This window comes from Oryzias latipes, chromosome 12, assembly GCF_002234675.1.
Source record: "Oryzias latipes chromosome 12, ASM223467v1".
Lineage (NCBI taxonomy): Eukaryota > Metazoa > Chordata > Actinopteri > Beloniformes > Adrianichthyidae > Oryzias > Oryzias latipes.
In genome coordinates, this window is record NC_019870.2 from 2,686,719 (window position 1) to 2,704,314 (window position 17,596).

At 42.8% G+C, this 17,596-nt stretch overlaps 1 protein-coding gene across 5 annotated transcripts in view; it reads left to right on the top strand.

Annotated features, from left to right (window-relative positions):
* Positions 1-17,596, top strand: part of LOC101165160 (membrane-associated phosphatidylinositol transfer protein 2) — a 75,239-nt gene that overhangs the window by 54,250 nt on the left and 3,393 nt on the right. For 4 of the 5 annotated variants that reach the window (XM_023960360.1, XM_023960363.1, XM_023960362.1 and 1 more), the window contains 11 exons: positions 2,323-2,493; positions 2,571-2,711; positions 4,999-5,154; positions 7,612-7,760; positions 8,994-9,110; positions 9,196-9,312; positions 11,407-11,555; positions 12,800-12,949; positions 13,021-13,204; positions 13,282-13,410; positions 13,797-15,072. In XM_023960360.1, the coding sequence (XP_023816128.1) occupies positions 2,323-2,493; positions 2,571-2,711; positions 4,999-5,154; positions 7,612-7,760; positions 8,994-9,110; positions 9,196-9,312; positions 11,407-11,555; positions 12,800-12,949; positions 13,021-13,204; positions 13,282-13,410; positions 13,797-14,165 (1,832 nt within the window). In that variant the 3' untranslated portion in view covers positions 14,166-15,072. Of the gene's footprint in view, positions 1-2,322; positions 2,494-2,570; positions 2,712-4,998; positions 5,155-7,611; positions 7,761-8,993; positions 9,111-9,195; positions 9,313-11,406; positions 11,556-12,799; positions 12,950-13,020; positions 13,205-13,281; positions 13,411-13,796; positions 15,073-17,596 lie in introns of those variants that run through there. The other variant, XM_023960364.1, reaches the window with a different exon arrangement.

Sequence of the window (17,596 nt, forward strand, 5' to 3'; positions counted from 1 at the left end):
GGTGGCCCTGAAGTGAAAACCACAAACAACAAATCAGTCGACACATAAAAAAAGAACAATTATAATAAACAGATCCACGTTTTTATTTTCTTTTAACCTTCTTTTATCATTGAACTACGGTGGCCCTGAAGTGAAAACCACAAACAACAAATCAGTCGACACAAAAACATACCAAAGATCAATCAAAATGAAAAACAAAAAAATGAAAACATGACATTTTAGAAATCAAAACAAAATTCCAGAAGCTAAAAACACATTTACTAAAAAATTAAGCAAAATAAAAATGAAACGCTTTGGAAATTTCAATGAAATCTTAAAAAAGGACACAAAAGCAGAACCCAGAAACAGTAAGTACTATGGGGCATCGCTGATTATTTGATGACATTACTTCATGTTAAATAACTTCCTGCTGAAAAGGTGAACAAACATCCTCATCCAATCAGTGATGTCCTATCATACCTACCTTTTCTAGTTTCTTCCTCTGTTTCATTTTTTAACATTTTTTAGATTTGAAAGATCTATAGGGTCAACAGTCCAGAGGAATGGAGAATGTGGAGAAGAAGCGAGTGCATGCAGGTTGGAATGGGTGGAGAAAAGTAAGTTTCCGCTCAAATGAAAGGAAAGAGCAGCCATGTTGTTCAGCCGAGAGACAGCGGTTCTGAGGAAAAGACAGGAGGCGGAGCTGCAGGTAGCAGAGATGAAGATGCTGAGGTTCTCTTCGGGAGGGACCAGGATGGATCAGGCATGAGGACATCAGAGGGACGGCCCATGTTGGAGGTTTTGGAGATAGAAGTCAAACTGAGAGGGTTCAGACATGTCCAGAGGAGAGACGGTGGAAGGATGCCGAGTCTAGAGCTGCCAGAGGAAGACCGAGGAGGAGGAGGATTCTGGATGACATGAAGGTAGCTGCTGTTGGAGGAGAGGATGCAGAGGACAGGGTTAAATGGAGGAAGCTGATTGGCTGTGAGGGAAAAGCTGAAAGGAAAAGAAGACTTTGATTTCTGGAAATTACTTTTTTTTACCAAAATGCTTTTGTTTGTATTTTTATATCTTTTGCTGCACGTGATACCGAAGTGCCCGTAGGATGTGCACACAAACTACTCTCTGATTGACTAGTTCCTTCATTTCCAACAGTCAGGCTGCAGCAAAAACTCCTTGAGCAGTCCGCAGGATTTGGAGGAGTTGAAAAACAGAAAAAAAATCGACTTCACCCCTACATGTCGTTTAAGCGTTCACAACAACCGTCCGTAGAAAAAAATGTGCATGAACATTTGAGCTCTATGGGTTCACAGAGCCGTCTACCCCCTTCATATTTCTCACAGGTTTGTAGCGTAGCCACCTGGAAGGACAGTTGGGATTAAGCTTTAAGTTGTGTTTTCATGATTATAAGAACCGATTTTTGGATTTACTTATCTTGATTTAACTTCAATTTATCTATGAAGTTGGTTTTGCAATGTTCTGCAGTTGATAGATTTTTATTTTTAAAGATCCTATATCATTCTTTCTTAAACTATATCCATATATATATATGATCATATGTTACCTTTGTCACACTAAAGAATGCTTTTCTTTAATGAAGTTATTTTCACAGCTCATTTTCTTACCAGGAAGTAAGACGACTGGATCTCTGAGGCTCCGCCTTTTTCCCCTTGTGGGTGCCGCCCGTTTCGTGACCTCATCCTAGAGCCGGCCTCGGCAACGCGTCTGCGTTTCTCCCACAAAAACAATTAAAATCCCAACTTTTGCAAAGATGGATGCGCATAGTGTGCATAGAAAATGAAAGCCGATCACCGTTTGCTCCGTAGAGAAAGTGGGCGTGTGTCAGCCTGGGGGAGGGGCTGGCAGCGCTTTGTGATGTCAGAATGTGGATTGGGAGGGGCTGGTGCTCAGAGCACAGGTTTTTAGAGGAATTCTCAGAAATACGTGAACGGATCAAAATACCACTCTGGGTTTTTTTAATGAGGAAATGTTATAATACACTACATGATATAGACCCTTTAAATCGGGGTAATGTGTATCAACATCTGTCGTCATATGGCAGGTAAACACAAAACAAAAGTACACACACTGCAAACAAACAAAAGTAAAAGCCCATGCAACATACAACAGCACAGAGGAGACATGAGCACAAAACTTTAACGATTGCATTAAAAAACAAACACTAAAATTAAAATACTATTGAATTAATGCACCTGAAGGATCACTGTAAATAAAATGAAGATGTCTGGTTTGTTTTTGCTTTAAAACTGCCTTAAATCCTCTATAATTTTCCAGTATTTCAGTAAGTACAGCCCTGCCTTTATGTTTTTGTTTCTGCCTCAGTGTCGGCTCTCCGGCCAGCCTGTCAGCAGGTTTATAACTTGTTCCATCCGGCCGACCCGTCCGCCTCCCGCCTGGAGCCTCTGCTGGACAAAAGGTTTTACCTGCTGCCTCCCTTCAGCATCCCCCGGTACCAGCGCTTCCCCCTGGGAGACGGTCACTCGGCGCTCCTGGGTGAGGACTCGTGCCCACGCTGCCGTGGTAGACAGACACAAACCGCTCGACTGCCGCAACCTTCTCTGTTTTCGCAGTGGAGACGGTGCAGAGTAACCCTCAGCTTCTGACAGAATCTGGCAGCACGGCGTCCCACCGCTGCCAGGAGACCACCGTCAGTGAGACCTCCATCGCTGTCCCCGTCCTCAACTGGCAAACTTCACATCTCCACGCCGAGAGTGCGACCAGATGCTTTCCTCACTTTATTCTGATCTATTGGGTTTACGGGAGGGGCGCAGAACCTCAGCCCCTCATAGCTATCAGACCTTTTCCTCTAAGCAGCCTTTTCTGAAGTGGTTTAAGCATCACTTCTCCTGACTTGCAGAAAGGAAAATCCTTCTTTGGTCTTTTTCTGCTTTAAAATAACCGCTCTTTCCTTTTGAAGAGGGGGGAAATTAAGCTTATTCCTTTGTTTTGACGTTTAATCCACGACTTTAAAATCTAAAGTCTGATATTCTCATCACTTTATTTGGGTTTGTCAATTTTAAAACAGAAACATAAACCTCATTATTTTGGGGAAATGTCGTGCTTTGTTAGATTAATTATAGTTATATTTGGGATTATTATGAGGTATTTTATGTCCCTTCAAATTAAAAAGATTTTTCCATTCAGAAAATACATCTGTTGTTAAAATACATTTAATTATAAACAAATCATAATTAAGTGTAAAGTTTCTTTGATGACTTTTTTAATAGTAGAGTGTTTTGTATAAAAAAAAGGAAAATCTTTTACGTTGAGAGATCAGCCAATGAACAGAAGGCATTGATGTTGAGAAAACAGGTGTTCCAAATGTACGGTGGCCCTGAAGTGCAAATGACGCAAAGATCACAGCAACAATCCAAAAATCTAAACAAAAAATTAAAAAAGAAACATCATTACATTTCAGAAATGTCATTTAAAAATATAAAACATAAAGAAAACAATTTGGCAAACAGTAAGTACGATGTCATCGTCCAGATTTTCTCTGACAGGATATTTCTATAAGCTTCTGGCCACGCCCCCTGCAAACGGTCTGTGATTGATCAATTAAGTCTTTACTGGAATTCAGGCTAAACATCCATCTGTGTTCCCTCTTCTTCAAAGCTTTAATTATACCGTTACTGGTTTATTATTTTGTTTTATTTTTTTTTTTATTTCATTTTGATTTCTGGGAATAACTTTTGTTCTGCAAAACCCCTTTTTTATTTTAAATCTTCTTTCTCTTTCGGCTTTTCCCATCAGGGGTCGCCACAGCGAATCATCCTTTTCCACCTCACTCTATCATGAACATCTTCTACCCTAACGTTAGCCAACTTCATGTCCTCTGTTAAGACATCCATATATCTCCTCTTTGGCCGTCCTCTTGCCCTCCGGCCAGGCAGCTCCATCTCCAACATCCTTCTACCAATATATCCACTATCCCTCCTCTGAACATGTCCAAACCATCTCAGTCTGGCTTCTCTGACTTTGTCGCTAACACAGGCAACATGAGCCGTCCCTCTGATGTACTCGTTCCTTATCCTGTCTAACCTGGTCACTCCTAAGGAGAACCTCAACATCTTCATCTCCGCTACCTCCATCTCAGCCTCTTGTCTCTGTCTCACTGCTACCGTCTCTAACCCATAGAGCAGAGCTGGTCTCACCACTGTCTTGTACACCTTTCCTTTGAGTCTTGCTGGCACTTTTCTGTCACACAACACTCCTGACACTTTCCTCCAACCGCTCCAACCTGCCTGCACTCGCCTCTTCACCTCTTTTCCACAATCCCCATCACACTGAACTGTTGACCCCAAGTACTTAAACTCCTGCACCTTCTTCACCTCAGTCCCCTGTAACCTAACGCTTCTACCTTGATCCCTCTCGTTCAGACACATGTATTCTGTCTTACTACGACTGACCTTCATACCTCTCCTTTCCAGAGCAAACCTCCACCTCTCTAGCTGTTCCTCCACCTGCTCTCTACTCTCACTGCAAATTACAATGTCATCCGCAAACATCATTGTCCAGGGAGATTCCTGTCTTACCTCGTCTGTCAGCCTGTCCATCAGCATAGCAAACAAAAAAGGACTCAAAGCTGATCCTTGGTGTAGTCCCACCTCCACCTTGAACTCCTCTGTCTGACCTACAGCACATCTCACCACCGTCATACTTCTCTCATACATGTCCTGAACTACTCTGACATACTTCTCTGCCACTCCAGACGACCTCATACAGTACCACAGCTCCTCCCTCGGCACCCTGTCATACGCCTTCTCTAAATCTACGAACACACAATGCAGCTCCTTCTGACCTTCTCTGTACTTTTCCATCATTTTAAATTTTTATTTAAAATTTATTTATTATTTTAAATATTTAAAATAATACTTTGTATTATTTTAAATACAAAGTGTAATTTTTTTTTCTTAAAATTGTTGTTGTGATCTTTAACATGATTTGTGATTTGGACTTCAGGGCCACCGTACAAATCTCCGTCGTCTGTCTCCGCAGCTGAAACGTCTCACATCTCTGTCGATGGTCCGAGTCCGTCTTCCGCATCTCCCGGCGTTCCTCACTTTCGCTGCACCCGCAGATCCAGTGAGGCTAGCATCGCCAGCCAGGTGTCTGGTCAAGCCGACTCCTACACGGCCTCCAACATCGCCACCAGTAAGCCGCTGACCTCTGACCCCTCTAACTGCTGATCCAAGTTCTGTTGTGTTGTGTGTTGACCTTCTCGCTTGAAAACGTTCCCCCAGCAAACAAATGTGAGGCGAGGCGCGGCAAAAGGCCCAGCCTGCTGTCGCAGCTGCCTCTGCCCTACAATAAGTTCGTCCGTCGGAGCTCAACCACGCGCATCCACGTCCGGCGCGTGTTCCCGAGACCCAACGGGGCGGAGTCTGAACTGAGCTCAGACCTGAGCTCCGAAATGACCTCTGACATGACCTCAGAGCTCACCGATATCACCTCTGACTTCACAAGCGTCGCTTCCACAGCGCCCTCCCCCGGGGTGCTCGAAAGCGTAGAGCACCCCGGGGGAGGGCGCTGGACCTGGAGATACTTATTCATGCATTTGTCTCCAGTAGGTTAGACCACTGTAACGGCCTGCTCACCGGCCTCTCCAAACGAGCTGTAAAACAGCTTCAGTACATCCAGAATGCTGCTGCTCGAGTCCTGACCAGAACCAGGAAGTATGATCACATTAGTCCTGTGCTCAGGTCTCTGCACTGGCTCCCTGTACCTCAAAGAATAGACTTCAAAGCAGCTCTGCTTGTGTACAAGTCTCTCCATGGCCGAGCACCAAAGTACATCTCTGACATGTTAGTGCCATATGAACCATCTCGTACTCTGAGGACCTCAGGGGCCGGCCTCCTGTTGATTCCCAGAGTCAAAACTAAACAAGGGGAATCAGCGTTTCAATATTCTGCAGCTAAAATCTGGAACAGCCTCCCTGAAGTCGTAAGACAGGCCTCTTCTGTGTTCATGTTCAAATCTAGACTTAAAACATTTCTGTTTAGCCGTGTATATGACTGAAAGGTCCTATCTGCACCTTTCTTTCCTTCCTTTCTTTTTAAATCTTTTTTTTTTTTTTTTTCTCCTTTTCTTTTAAAGTAAATTTTATGTTGATTATTTCTATGATGTATTGTGATTTTAATGCATTTTTCTGTTTTGTGAAGCACCTTGAATTACTTTGTGTACGAATTGTGCTATACAAATAAACTTGCCTTGCCTTGCCTTGCCTAGCAAGGTACTCTGGGAGCTGTAGTAGGAAAACACGAGGAAGAGATTTTTTTAGGACGTGTCCTTGCTTCCTGTCGTCCATCCTTCCTCACGACTTCTTCTCTCCCGGTCATGTTCAGTAGTTCAGAATCCGCAGATCCAAACCTTCCTAGTGCAACCACTTTCCTTTTAAGACCCACTCCGAAGAAACAGTGTTTCTGGTGTTTTTAACGGGATCTTGTAGCATTTTTCTAATGTTGTAGAACATAAGTAAGGGTTGATGGCTGACGAAGTGTGCGTTATTACTTTTTAACGCAAGCCGTGGAAGCCTGAACCGTCTGACGCGAAGTGCGTTAAAAAGTAATAACGCACACTTCGAAGGCCATTAACCCGCTTATACCATGGTCACTTACAAAAGCAATACATATTAACCAGTTTTTAGTCCTTAATTCTTGTTTTGTTTTTTCCGATTTGGATCGTTTTTCTCACAAAAAGCGGACTATTTGTTACGTGATGTGAAGAAAGTTCACTTCTTACTGCTTGTTTTTGTCCAAATGATGAAGCAAAAGGTTGTATTAAAGAAGCCGGCGCAGTGATACAAAACATTTAAGCTAGGTGACCGGAACTTCTTTTTCACCGTGCGGTTATCAGATTTTAACGCACACCCAGCAGCCAATCAGAATCGAGTATTCACCCGGACCATTGTATAAGTAAATATAATGAAGGTTAAAATTGCATGTCTGAGTTTGTTTGTTATTTAATTCAAATTGCGGTGAAATCAGGACCGACAAAAACATGCCCTTTGAAAAAGATCTTATTTGTGATGTAGAAAATGTGCGGGGCGGAGCCACAAACTCCTTCCTTCAGCGACGGGGAGGGGAAGGGGGCGGCGTTGTATGGAGAAAATTCAGTCTCAATAATCTGAAATGCATACGAACTGTTTCACAAATACACACGCTCTGATTCACAACTAAATTTTTATGCAAACATGTCATATCAATTCACAAATCCACATGAAGTGTTTCACAAATGCACACAAACCGTTTAACAAACATAATATTGAGTGTAATATAAAGTCACAGATCATACAAATTCCAGAATGTGTATTTACGAAACGCCTCTCATTTGTGAATCTCTCTGTATTTTTGAAAGAAATGCGTGTGGTGATCATATTGAGACTCTTCTAAATCAGGGCGTTTGTGCGCAGTTCTGATTATTAAGACTAAATTAACTCCATAGAGTTGCTCCACACCAAGCTCCGCCCACAACTCAAAAGTGTCGCTCTGTAGAAACTATGTTCCAGAAAACAACCCAGGTTTTTAGATTTTGGCTAAAAACGGCATCATCATAATTAAAAGACTGCTTTGAAAAGAGATCGGATTTGTGAAGAAATGTTCTCTTCTGCAGTTGCATGTCGTTGGTGGGGCGTTAAGAGGATGGACTACGCTCTGTACTGTCCGGACGCCCTGACGGCGTTTCCCACCGTGGCGCTGCCTCACCTCTTCCACGCCTCCTACTGGGAGTCCACAGACGTCGTGTCCTTCCTGCTCAGACAGGTTTGTAGAAGCTGCCCAAAGCAGGCAAAGTGGTTTTTTTTATATATTCATTTTGATTTGATTACAGACAATTTTTGTAAAGAAAAGAATGTTTTTTAGTGTACATCTGAGTGGGCAATTACTGAAATAATGCTGTATTTTGGCTTGAAATGTGGTTCAAGCTTGTATTTAAAGAGAATTTTAAAAAATACTAAATATTATTTGTCCCTGTTGTCAATATTTTACTTCTTTTCAAGTTATTAGTGATTTATAGTTTATGCCACTATTTTTTCAACCACTTATTATTTTAAATGTGTGAATCAATTACATTTTAGTAGAGGTTGGCTTTGATTGATATGATCAAATATACAATTATTATAGAAAAAAATTAAAAGTTAGATTTTAGATATTGCTCAGAAATTGTCATGATTGATGATGTCAAATCTTTGATACCAGACTTTTCTTTTTCTTACTTTATTTGCCTTTTGATTTAAACATCCGTTCCCTCTTTCAACAAATAATTTTCAAGTTTACTCATTAAAGTAAAAAATGGTTACAGTTTCCATTAGTTAAATATTACTATTTCTTTATGTTTTTGAGTATTTTTTTTCACATATCTGAAATCATAACTATGTTTTTTATGTTGATTTGGTGTAAAAAACAAAATAAAATCAAGGATTTTTTTACAGCTCAGATTGCATGTTGGGATTTAGTAATAGTAGCGTTCTTCATAATGACGCTAAACAGATGAAACCTTTTGATCTATTTTCAAAGCGTTTCCAGTGGTCTTTAAATTATGATTTAAATTATGAAAACAAAGATGTTCATGGATCTATTTGTCTGACAGTGGATGCATCAGAAATGGAGCGGAGCAGCGAGGTGGTGATCCGGCATATTTTCACAAATACGATCTTTTTCAAACAGCATTTTTTTTTATCTGCTCCTGATTCACAACAGTTAGAATAAAGAAATACTCAAAAACGCAAATCTGAGCTTAATTTTCTTTATATATGTCCTCCATTGTGATGAAAATGCCACAAAAACATGTGAAAAAAACAAAATGAAAACACAATTTTCACCAGAGTTTATAACCAGAAATCAAAAGGGAATGTTAACATTAAACACCACATTTTAATGCAGATAACTCAACACATTTTTGTTATTTAATTTTATTTATTTGAACTTAAACTATAAAAAGGCAGATATTTAAACAGTGATCTAGAGTTGACCGTTATCCGATCTTGACTGATGCAGGTGATGAGACATGAAAACTCCAGCATTCTGGAGCTGGACGGTAAAGAAGTGTCTGAATTCACTCCCTCCAAACCTCGGGAAAAGTGGCTTCGTAAGAGAACGCACGTCAAAATACGGGTGAGAAGTGACGTATTGTCCTGTAATGTTCAAACGACGCTCTGAACCGCAGCTCAGGTATGATCTTCTGTCGTCTTCTGTTAAGAACGTCACAGCCAACCACCGTGTGAACGACGCCGTGTTCACAGAGGACGGCGCTCAGGCGGTGACGGGACGTTTCATGTATGGACCTCTGGACATGGTGACCCTTACCGGGGAGAAGGTAGGATAGCTTCAAAATAAACCGATACCTTCTGTGAAAACACAAAAAAACGTGGATAAAGTAAGAAATGGAGCTAAAAAAGTATTAATCAAGAAAATGTCTTTTCGTATCAAATTCTGTCCAAAGATGACGTTAAATTTACCATTTTTTTCTAGAGTACAAGTCTCTCTGGAGTATAAGTCGCACTTTTAAAATTATAAACAAATTCTCCAAGCCTGGCGTAACGAACACGATTTATGCGTCAAATTCGCGTCCGTTTCCTCTTTTGATGTGCGGCAAATTTAATGTTAAATGCTTGTCCTAAATTACGTTCAAAAACTAGACGCTCCCATTGCGTGTGGAGAAGCCACTGCCTTAGCCTCAGTTTTAGCCTCATCACTACATGGAGGCTTTGACTGTGTATCTCATATATAATGCATGGAAAATAAAGATAATGTGGAGAGATTAAGACTTTATTTTAAAGAGCTCTACAAAAGCGTCGACTATCAATCTCCACGTCTAGGTTCACGAGATCATTCCGTCTTTTTTTTTTTCTCACAGCGATCGTTACCTTCTATACTGCTGGAGCTGCACCTGAATGACGGCATATTTAGCTGCTCTTCCGTCTCTAAGGCCGCATTTCCACTGCATGGTTCAAATGACCAAATTACAATTTTTTTCCTCTCATGTGGCACAGATCGGATATGACCTGTGAACGTGTGAACAGGACAAAAGCGCATGGATTCCGATTTTCTTAGATCGGATTCAGGCCTCATTCATATGTGGAAATAAATCGGACACTTGCATTTTTCGTGTGCCATGTAAGCAGACAAATCGGATATTCCCCAGTAAATGCGAGGCGTACGTCAGTGACGTCAACTCAGGACACCACCAACTGAGATCACATGACTTATTAAGGTGCTTTTGTCCGCTGGTTTTGCTGTTCGAGGACAGCTGGAGCCCCATCAGCGTGTTACCTTTCAGCCTCAGGCTTCAGACCGTAGTCGGAAACCGCTGTTGTTTACGGTCCGGTCCCGGTTGTTGGGACGCAAACAGTAACTAATCAAGCGGGACACTGTTGCTCTGGAACAGGCTAGAAGCCCTTTATTTCTTTGCTTGGATCAAACTGTTAGGACAGCACAACGTCTGCAAACACTTCCTCATTCAAAACTCAGAGAGAGCACATAAGACGGCCGAGCAGCCCTCCTTTTTCATCTCCTGCGCATCCCCTCAGGAGCGCCAAAGGCAACACCTCCTAACGTCGCTGCGTTGCCTCCATGACAACCGCAGTCACACAAAAAAAACACAACAAAAAGGGGGGGGGGGGGGGGGTTTCGCCACGCTAAACCTTTGGACCAACATGCATCCTCAAAATGTGCTTTTATTACTGTTGTGATTATTATTAAGGGCCTGCTCGCACATAATTTTTTAAATCCGTGCTCAGTGCTCAGGTAAGCGGAAGGCGGAAATGCTACTACGTTACGTAGTCCTCAGAACGTCACGTCTACGTTTGATAGTTTCAGCATTGTATAGTGTAAATGCAAAAATCGGATATAGTCAGAAAATCAGATTTGGGCATCAAGACCTGCAGTGTAAATGGGGCTTAAGTGACTCCTTCTCCTTCTCCGTCTATGTTGCTGTCAGCAGCAAATACTGATACATGCACCTACAGTGCCCTCTAGTGGTTGTTAGTAAGAAACAACGACTATAGGGCAACTGGTGGGAAAGTAATAAAATAATATATTAATCTATTTATGTTTAAATATCACAAATAAGTTACCCCAGGCCGATCTATGGGAAAAAAACGCGACTTATACTCTGGAAAATTTGGTAGTTAAATTCATTTTAGTTCATTTATAAACGGTGAAATATACCAACTTTACATTCTCTGTGTCCAAAAAAACTACAAACTGAAGTCTTTTATATCTTTCTAAAAAATTCAAACTACTTGTTGACGTTTGTTGGTATCTGAAATGTTTCTTAAATTTTAAAAATATGTTTCACTTTTCAATCCGTTTGGCCAAATGTATCTGCCACCTGACCACATTTATGGAGATTTATGACCGTTTTAGAGGCTGAATAAGGAAATCTCTGTTTTTTGTCCTTTTCCTGCAGATTGACATCCACATCATGACCCAGCCCCCCTCTGGGGAGTGGATATTCTTCCACACGGAGCTCACTAGCAGCAGCGGCCGCGTCTCCTATGTAATCCCTGAGAGCAAGAGGCTGGGTATCGGAGTCTATCCGGTCAAAATGGTGGTCAGGTGTGGAGAATTGAAATCCCTCTGCTTTAGGACGTGATCACATGCACCAGTACCGATCAACCACCCACTCCCCCTACGAATGCTGCAGGTTTTGGGGTTGTCCGTAGACGGGCTGCATGTTGAGGGGAGCGCAGATGTGTCCTGCAGTCCCCTTAGGAGAGTGTTTTTCAACCTTTTTTGAGCCAAGGTACGCTTTCCCCTAGATAAAAATCCAGGCTCTATAGTCTGTATTGATGTACAGTCCCTCCAAGATCTCACAAGATTTTTTTGTAACACTTAAGGCAGAAAAAAGCAGTATAGTTGTTGCTGTTTTTCCTATATGTGATAGTGTTCATTAATAACGTTCAACTAAATTAGTTTGTCCAGGTAGTTGTTTTTCCTTCCAGTTTATTACCAAAACATTGTATGTAATCTCACAAAAACCAAATGAGAACAATAATATGTTATTTTTGAACAGTGATTTATTTTTTAAATATGTTATATGATCACAACATGCGTGATCAATTTTACACAATAAAGACCAACATTTCATGCATGTTTGGGTTCAATTGTAACTACATGCAGAGGCCTTAAATGCGCATATGTGCGTTTACCAAGACGTTTCAGTGGAAGTGGTCGCTTGAATCAGATTGGCTGAGTCCAATGTGAGCGCAACTTCAGAGTGGATACTGCTAAAAATGTTTGGAGCACGCAGATAGTACATGTTTTCCCGCTGGCATGCTGCAGGCGGCGGGTCGTAGTGAACACTTATACAACACATAAGGAGGAATAAGGGGAAAGTAGGGGAGACGCAGATCCTACGCCCCTAGATCCTACTCAAGGAGACCGTTAGTGCTGTTCACGTGATACGTGCACGCTCCTTGCTGCAGCCTGACTTTAAGAAATGAGGAAATACAAGTTCAGCATTTGGGCGCCAGTGCTTGTATCTGACTTATAACTAAAGTGTGGCATAAGTGTGCTCAACGTCTGTTATCCTTACTAAAACTTCACGATACACTTGACACACGCACAACAATGGTATGTTCCGTTTTTATGACGTCCCTTAAGGTGGCCATACGAGCTTAGGGGAACTGCGAAACGCTCCTGCGCCCCCCTTAAAATGCAGCCGCTCCTCTAAGAACCTCCACGAACCCGGACGACCCAAAAACCCGCAGCACCCGTTTGAGTCGTCCTGAATGGGTGCGGGTGACTGACTTTCTTCTTCTGTTGTCGAATTTGTTCTGACCTCCTTCGCTCTTCCACAGGGGGGACCACACATTTGCAGACAGCTATCTCACCGTTGTGCCAAAAGGAACAGAGTTTGTCGTCTTCAGTATTGACGGCTCTTTTGCCGCCAGCGTGTCAATCATGGGGAGCGACCCAAAAGTCCGAGCCGGAGCGGTGGACGTGGTCAGGTAAAGACAGCTGAAACACGGGAGTCTGACCTGCAGCTGGAAACAGTTTTTCACTCTGGGCCCTAACTCAGGTACTGGCAGGACTTGGGTTACCTGATCGTTTACATCACGGGACGTCCCGACATGCAGAAGCAGCGGGTGGTGGCCTGGCTCTCCCAGCACAACTTCCCTCACGGGGTCGTGTCCTTCTGCGACGGGTTGGTCCACGACCCGCTCAGACACAAGGCCAACTTCCTGAAATCCCTCATCAGTGAGGTGAGGCTGGAATCCGGAGCGGCGCTCCAACAGAACTCTGTGATTGGGTGAAAACTGACCTGGCTGTGTCGCATTAGGCCCACATGAGGATCTGCGCAGCCTACGGCTCCAACAAGGACATCTCTGTCTACACCTCCATCGGCCTGCCCCCATCCCAGATCTACATCGTGGGACGGCCCACAAAGAAGATGCAGCATCAGTGTCAGGTCAGACATGCTAAAAAAAAAAGTTATGCGGAAAATTCTGAGACCGTGGAGAGAAAATATTTGATTTCCTCACACGTTAGCATGTCGTTTGTCTGTCAGTTTACATGCAAACCATCTCCCAGTTCCTAAACTTCAAGAACGTGTTTGTTGGATTTATTTCCTCCTCCTTTTCTCTGTAGTGTCAGGACTTTAGCAGGAAAACACGCAGAAGTCCAAAGAAACTTTACTCGTTCAATCAAAGCAGCTAGCATGATTTTAGCTGCTAAGTGGACCAACACGAGTCGTTTCCAGTTTTAAGAAGAGGGTTGAAATGCTGGAGTTATTTTTAATTGACTTCCTCTGGATTTAAAATGTTTGCGAAGTCGGTCAAATCCCGTTTGTTCCAGTTCATTCCAGACGGCTACGCTAACCACCTAGCCCAGCTGGAGTACAACCAGAGGTCTCGGCCCGCCAAGCCCGGGAGCGCCCGCATGGTCCTCCGCAAAGGCAGCTTCGCTTTGGGTGCAGGCGGAGGAGACTTCCTGCGAAAACGCAACCACATCTTTCGCACCATCACCTCTCAGCAACCCGGGGGGACGGGCTCCGGCCCCGCCAACCAGCCGGGCCGGACTGAGCGCACGCTGAGCCAGTGCGAAGGCGAGCGGGACCGAGGGATCGCGGCGGCAACCCAAAGGAGCATGAGTATCGCAGCGGGGTGCTGGGGTCGAAGCGGGAGCACCAAGGAGGCCAGTGGAGAGATACTGGGCCCCAAATGAGACTCAGCCTGAAGGGCTTTGAACTCCGGACCAGATGCAGGAGGGGGACCCGGATCTGCAGGAGGACTAACCAGAGCAAGTCTGTTTTAGAGAACAAAACATCTGTGTAGCATGACAATTTTACAGTAATACTTTTATAGGATGCATTACTATAGTATTTAAAAGTGGAGAGAATCGAATTATTGTCAGCCTTAAAATATATTTAGTGTAAAGGAATCCCCACCTTCACCTCTGTGAACACCGTCCATCCATCTGCAGTCATGAGCTCAGGACAAACCACCGACTCGCAGCCAGAAAAAGTCCAGGAGGTCAAAAGGTCGGTTCATCCAACTTAACAAAAAGGAGGTCAAAGGAAAAATGGGGCGGATACAATGAGGACGTCCTGAATTAAACAAAACAGGTCTAATGCTTGGGATGTTTTTGTGTTTCAACTGAAAATGTAAAAGAGAATGTTTAGAATTTATAAGTCTAAAAATTTAAAAGACAAAAATCCAAAAGAGGTTTAGTTTTTAAAAGACATTTTAAACAGATTTCCCCCTTTCTTTTACCTAACGATTGTTTTTGTTTATTTGGGTTTATATTTAAATCCCTGAACAGATGTCTTCTACAATTTACACAATCTATAAGTAAAAATAATCAGGTCAGATATAAACGTCTCACTCTGATCCTCAACCGTTTGTTTCATTATCATGCTGCTGTTTTTAGCCAAGATGTAAAATCCTGGCTTGTTTTCTGGGACATAGTTTCTGCAGAGCGGCAGGAGTTCATTTGGACTTGTGAGTGGGACTGTTTGCACGGAGTAGGCCCACCCCTACTTCCCATCATCCATCTGTTTACACGTTCTCCTACTAGCTTACAGCCCCTCACAAGTCCAAACTAACATTAGCGATGAAACAAAAATGGCGAGCAATATCAGAGCTATCCAGCCGTACAGTTTGGATCCAGATTCCAGCTCAGACGAGGAAAACAAAGCATGATTTGTCTGCAAGTGGATGCATCGTAATGGAGCAGAGCAGGGAGCTTGTGGTGCTGCCCATTGTACTTTTTATGTCACAAATAGGATCTTTTTCAAACGGCGTTTTATCGTCTGCTCCTGATTCAAAGCGATTTAAATTTTAAAAATAAGTACACAGAAATGCAATTTTGGTTTTAATTTTCTTGATATTTTCAGAAAAATGTCTGTGTTAAAAGCACCATAAAAACACCATTTTCATTGGAGTCAAACATTAACAATGCACTTTAAAATCTCAGTAGGGAACTTCATTATGTGTTGTTTTTTCTTAACCTACTGTGAATCGATAGAATCTTCAATAATCCCAAAGGACATTTATGGCAGGTCAGCTGCTTGGATTTAACAAAACGGACTCATCAAATATAACAGTAGAAAAATACAATTAAAATCACAATCAAAAAAATGATCATGTAAGTGCTGCAGCAAAATCACGTTTATTTTTGAGTCAAGTCTTGTGGTGGATCACAATCCCAACAAACAATAATCCAACAGGGTTGAAATTAGGGATAAAAGCAGATAAACTGAGGCACAAAGACTCCCAGCTGACATCTCTGTTCGGCTCCATTCAACAGATAAAACATGAATGTTTCTCCAACATCACTGACCTCTAACCAGGTCTTTGTGGGTTTTCTCCAAATCCAAAGAGACCTTTAAAACATAACTTGGATGAACCGTTCGTTTAACCCAGTGACCGTTATCTACCAATCAGAGAAGACAGCCACAGACAAAAAAAAAAAAAAAAGGATTTGGATTCTGCTGGCCTGGAGGGCCGAAGTTCTCATTCCATCCCGTCTGGGACTCTCCTGTTATTTACTTTCATGTCGGCCTTTTGGCCGTTTGCAGCCTTAATATCCAACAAGACAGAATGAAAAAGCAGAAAAACAGGGCATGCACCGTTGAAGCAACTACTGTACAGTCCACAGCAAAAATCCCTTTATATGTTAATCTGCTTGCAATACCTCTGATCCACCTGTTGGTGGCGCCCCGTTTTATCTAACGTGCTGCTGCTGGGACACGCTCGTATTCCCGGATTTTTGGGGCTCGCTGCATGCAGAAACTGGAGCACCAGAAGAGCCGAAGCCCAAACCACTCCGCTGAAAATGTTGCAAAGACTGCGTTTGTCCTATTAAAGCTGAATGTGTGTGTGTGTGTGGGGGGGGGGGGTTGGTGCCTCTTTTTCACGTCATAATTTAGCTGCTTATGTTTCCTAAACTGTATATTTTCATGCAAAGGAATGTAGGAAAACTACTCCCCTCATCTCTGATCCAAAAATACAACTTGCACAAAACATGAGGCCGTCCTCACTGGTGGAAGGGTGTGGCTGCTGTTGTTCAGGTCTAAGACCAACAAGGTATTTGGGTTTTTTTTGTTTTTTTAAAGCCAGTTTTGTGTTGTTGTTGTTTTTTTATGGACCATAACGTTAGCACTTCTCAGTGTTCCTTCAGTTCAGGTGACGGAGGAGGAAATCCACATGTGTAGACCTTGTGACATGTTCCCCAATGAGGTGCAGGTGCAGAACACTAGAACTAGTCTGAACCACTTTGCGCTCTTCAGATAAGTTCTACGTGAAGCTTGGAGAGCATCTATTCGTAGAGTTTCCATTTAGTGTGAGCGGATTTGTTGTGTATCTTGTCTAGGGCCGGATCTTTCAAGTGTGGAGTGATTTTTGCAGATGTTCCCATTTTGGGTCTCAAACGTTTGGTTCCAGAAGCTTTGGTTGATCAAAGCTGGATCGCCACCAAATTCTGTTGTCCGGTCTCTCCTTTGATGAGAACGCGTTGGGTTCTAGACTTTGGAAAGACAAGAACATATACAGCCCTGTGAGTGTTTACGTTGGGCTTCACCAGTTTTTCAGCTCCGTGGTCGTCCCTTTTTGACAAGCCCTCTGTATTCTAAACAAAATGTGCAGAACAACCACCACATCTGTCAGAATGATAGACCACACTATAGCAGATCATCTCTGACATCTGATGGCCAAAGGTTTTGGCCATAGTTGGTTTGCGACTCCCAAGGCGACAACTGACAGTTGGATGTGACAGATCAAAGTGAAAGTTCCGTTTGGTCCACCAATGAGTCGACAATTTCACCTAACGAGCAGTTATTCTTTGATAAGATGAAGTGGCAATTAGTCATATGGACTCAGACATGTGGTCAAGACTCCTCATGGACCCCTACCTGCTAATGGGTAACCAATGACCAGTCAGGATGGGAGCCCACTGCAGACCCAAACCCTAGCCCAGACAACACCTCAAGGGGCGGAGATTCAAGCCCAGGGGGGACCTGAACATCTTTGATTGGGTGTATCTTCAACCAAATGGTCTTAACAGTTTTTTTCAGAATTGGGGGTAAAAGATCTGTCTTGTTTAAAAGAGGGACTGCTTGTGTTTGTGGATGCTGAACTTTCAAACCTAACGGGAAA